The sequence below is a fragment of the Phyllostomus discolor genome, chromosome X (assembly GCF_004126475.2).
Source record: "Phyllostomus discolor isolate MPI-MPIP mPhyDis1 chromosome X, mPhyDis1.pri.v3, whole genome shotgun sequence".
NCBI lineage: Eukaryota > Metazoa > Chordata > Mammalia > Chiroptera > Phyllostomidae > Phyllostomus > Phyllostomus discolor.
Genome location: NC_050198.1, coordinates 93,826,600 through 93,829,940, shown reverse-complemented (window position 1 = coordinate 93,829,940; position 3,341 = coordinate 93,826,600). Strand labels below are relative to the sequence as shown.

The 3,341-nt window shown below is 38.0% G+C and overlaps 1 protein-coding gene across 1 annotated transcript; it reads right to left on the bottom strand.

Moving 5' to 3' along the window:
• Positions 1-271: 271 nt before the first annotated feature.
• Positions 272-2,904, bottom strand: NAP1L2 (nucleosome assembly protein 1 like 2). Its single transcript, XM_028522898.2, has one exon. The coding sequence runs from the start codon at positions 2,476-2,478 to the stop codon at positions 1,096-1,098; it is 1,383 nt and encodes a 460-aa protein (XP_028378699.1). The 5' UTR covers positions 2,479-2,904; the 3' UTR covers positions 272-1,095.
• Positions 2,905-3,341: the final 437 nt, after the last annotated feature.

Here is a 3,341-nt window from a genome sequence, read left to right as displayed (position 1 = left end):
CAAGATTAAGACTACATCAGTTATAAACAATAAAAACTTCTTTGCACATGTAAGTATAGTGTTAGTAAATTGGCTTGCATATATACACATAGAAAAGCAACACATACACACAGCAAATACACATAGTAAAAAATAAATGACAACATTAATAGTGCTTATCTTTGAGGAGTAGAAGTATGCATTTTAGTTTTAATTAGTGTATTTTTTGTATTTTCCAAATATCCTCCAATGAACACAATATTTTTATAATCAGAAAAAATGACCAGTTTTAAAACATAAAACAATGAAATTTTTATTCATTTTATTTTCCAGTGAAAGAACATGAAAAATCTTTTCAAAATGCTAAACACTTTCAAGGAATGATTAAATGTACTATAGGAAAAGAAAAATTACACACTGCAATTATAGTTTACACAATTATATGGCAATATAGAAAAATATGTGGCAATCTTTTGAAAAATACTGTGATTAACACTTCACTGAAAAACAATAACTTCAATATGACTAAGTTTCATTATTTATTATGATCACATAATATAAGAGCCTATGAACAAGCTGTTATTAACAATAAAGTTGGTTTTGCCTGAAATTCTTAACCACATTGCAGGCTTTTACTTAAGCACTTAAGTTTTAAATTCTATTGTATTTTTATTTTAAAATGAAACAGGCACAACAAAATTAAATCCATTAGCTAAAATACTGAAAAAAAAACCAATAATACATAAACAACAATAGCAAAAAAACCTTGGTGGGTTCTCCAAAATTTTCTTTCCAAATAAATATTGATCTCATTTAGCAGTCTGGATATTATTCACAGCCACAGATTAATAGTTACATGACAAAAGGACTTCAGAAGGATTAAAGTACACCACACTATATTAATGTCTTAAATCGTTTTACCTCAGAGTACATTTCTTGAAAGCATTCTACTACTAAAATGCAAGGTCAAATGAATTAGCATTTGAACATCTTTCATATTTCTGAGACATATGCTTTAACTAACACTATCAGAAAAATTTAGAACACAAGACAAACTCTTTTATTTTGAGTAACTACATCTAAGGCTGTTAATTTCAGGGCCATGTAGACTCTGCCTTAGCGATCAATGTCTTCTACCATTGCCTCAAGATTTTTGCAACAGGTTTTAACTTCCTCAATTGCAGCCATCCAATTATCATAAATAATTTTGTCATAAATTTCATCATTAACTTCCCTAACTACCCCCTCCTGCTGAGATTCAAGTGCATCACCTGAGAAAAATAATACTGATCTGGGGATTATGTAAGTACGTAAATTGTGACCAAGTAAAAAATCATCATTTCCATCCCTTCCATTTGAACTGATTCCATAAGGAGTAAAGAAATTGAAGAATGAATCCTTGGGGAAATGTTCAGTGACAGTTCGGATTGTTCCCCAGATCCAATGTTTTTGCTTCTTTTTGATGGTTTTCAAAGTGACATTCTTTCCTTCTTTCCAATCTATCTCACAGCCTGTGCAATACTCAATCGCAGTTCCCCTATAGGGATGGGGATCATAATATGCTAGCCTTGACTTCAACACATAGGTCTTTGTCAACAGCGCATTTTTGAAATATTCATTAGGTTTGAAGTGAAACTCTAGTGTGAAACTGAGAGGCTCACCAGGATCTGAGAGCTTCACTTTAATATCTGTCAGGAGCTTCAGAATAGGCTCATCATATTTCTTAATCAAAGGAGTGACCGTGTCAACATTTTTTAAGACAGTTAGCCAAAAATCAGGAATTCCTTTAGGATCTTCTTTATTATCTTCCCCAGTAGCCTCGACGTCATCCTCATCATCGTCATCATCGTCATCATCATCGTCGTCATCTTCCTCAACAGCATAGTCATAATAATCTTCCTCATAACCATCATCCTCAACCATGTACTCATGTACCAAACCCTCTTGATTACCACACATTTCTTCCTCATCATACATCTCATCATCATAGTCCTCACAGTCTGATTTATATTCACATTCCTCTTCTGTAGGCTCATAGATTGCGTTGATGATCTGACATCTTTTTTCCAACAAGGGCTGATACATTTCAGCAAACTTTCTCTCAATTCCATGAAATTCCCTCAGGAATTTGGATTCTAGATTCGCCACTCTAGTTTGAAGCTTTTTGAGGGCTAAGACACGGTACTTAACTTTGACAGGTAGACTTTCAACAAAGTCTGTATCTAAAAGATAACCGATAAGTCCTTTTGGACGCTCTGGATCTGAGTCCTCATCAGTATCTTCACTTTTTACCCCTCCTTCCCCAGACCCAGCAGCATCTTCATATTTTCTCCCTTCTTCCCCAGGCCAACAGGCAGCTTCTTCACTGCGCTCCCCAGGCCGAACTGCAGCATTTTCACTACTCTCCAGCAGTTTCCCCGGCCCCTCCACCATCACCTTATTACCAGCTTCTTCTTGCCTGGACTCTAAAAATTCCTTGTGGTCGACTGACTTGGACATTTTTCAAAGAACAGTACACGCCTAATGTAGGTACCTCCAAGATCGGGAGATCTGACCTCCGCAGGGAAAGACTCACCAAATATCAGAAGCCGCGATGCCTTTGGCAGAGGTGGAACTAGCGGTAGCTGGTCTGCGAAAGCAGCGGTTGAAACTGCTGCCGCCGGGATGAAGGCAGTGCTGAGGTTGTCAGAGGGGGACAGATTCTGTGATGACCTGGGCTGGGGTGTAGAGGATCACGATGAGCTCTGTGATGCGTTCTGCAGGAGCGGGCCAAAGACTGCAGAGAGCTGCAGTGGGTGGACTTCTGCATGTAGCAGCTGATTCCAATTGTTTTAAAAAATGGTGCTGCAATATGATAACATAGCTGTCTCTTGGCTAGATTTTCTTGATGCTAATGGCTTGCTGCGTCACTCCCTCCCCGCCCCCACAATTCTGCTCTAACCTCATTTGCTGGGCTGTAGTAATTGACACACTCTGAGCCAATAAATTATTAGATCTATCAAGTTTCCAACTCCACTCACCTTCCCAGAATATGGCTGATTCATTCACCTCCCTCGTATCCACCATCAACCAACACCCCCACCCACACCCCGATTTTCCTGGTAACCCATATATTATTTGATTATCCTTTCAATTTTCAACTGGTATTATACTTTTATAATTTTAAAAGAGCTAAAAGAAAATTGTAACTAAAATTTTGGACAAGGGGAAATGACAAGGCATCCACCTCTCCTAACTCTGTCCCTTTGATTTTAGCCCTGGGTTCTGGGAAGGGGAGTGATAAGTGGCGGAGGAGCTTATAAGGAGAGGCTAGAAGGAAAAAAGTAAACAATTAGCAATGCTGCTCTCAGGGTGCTGTAACT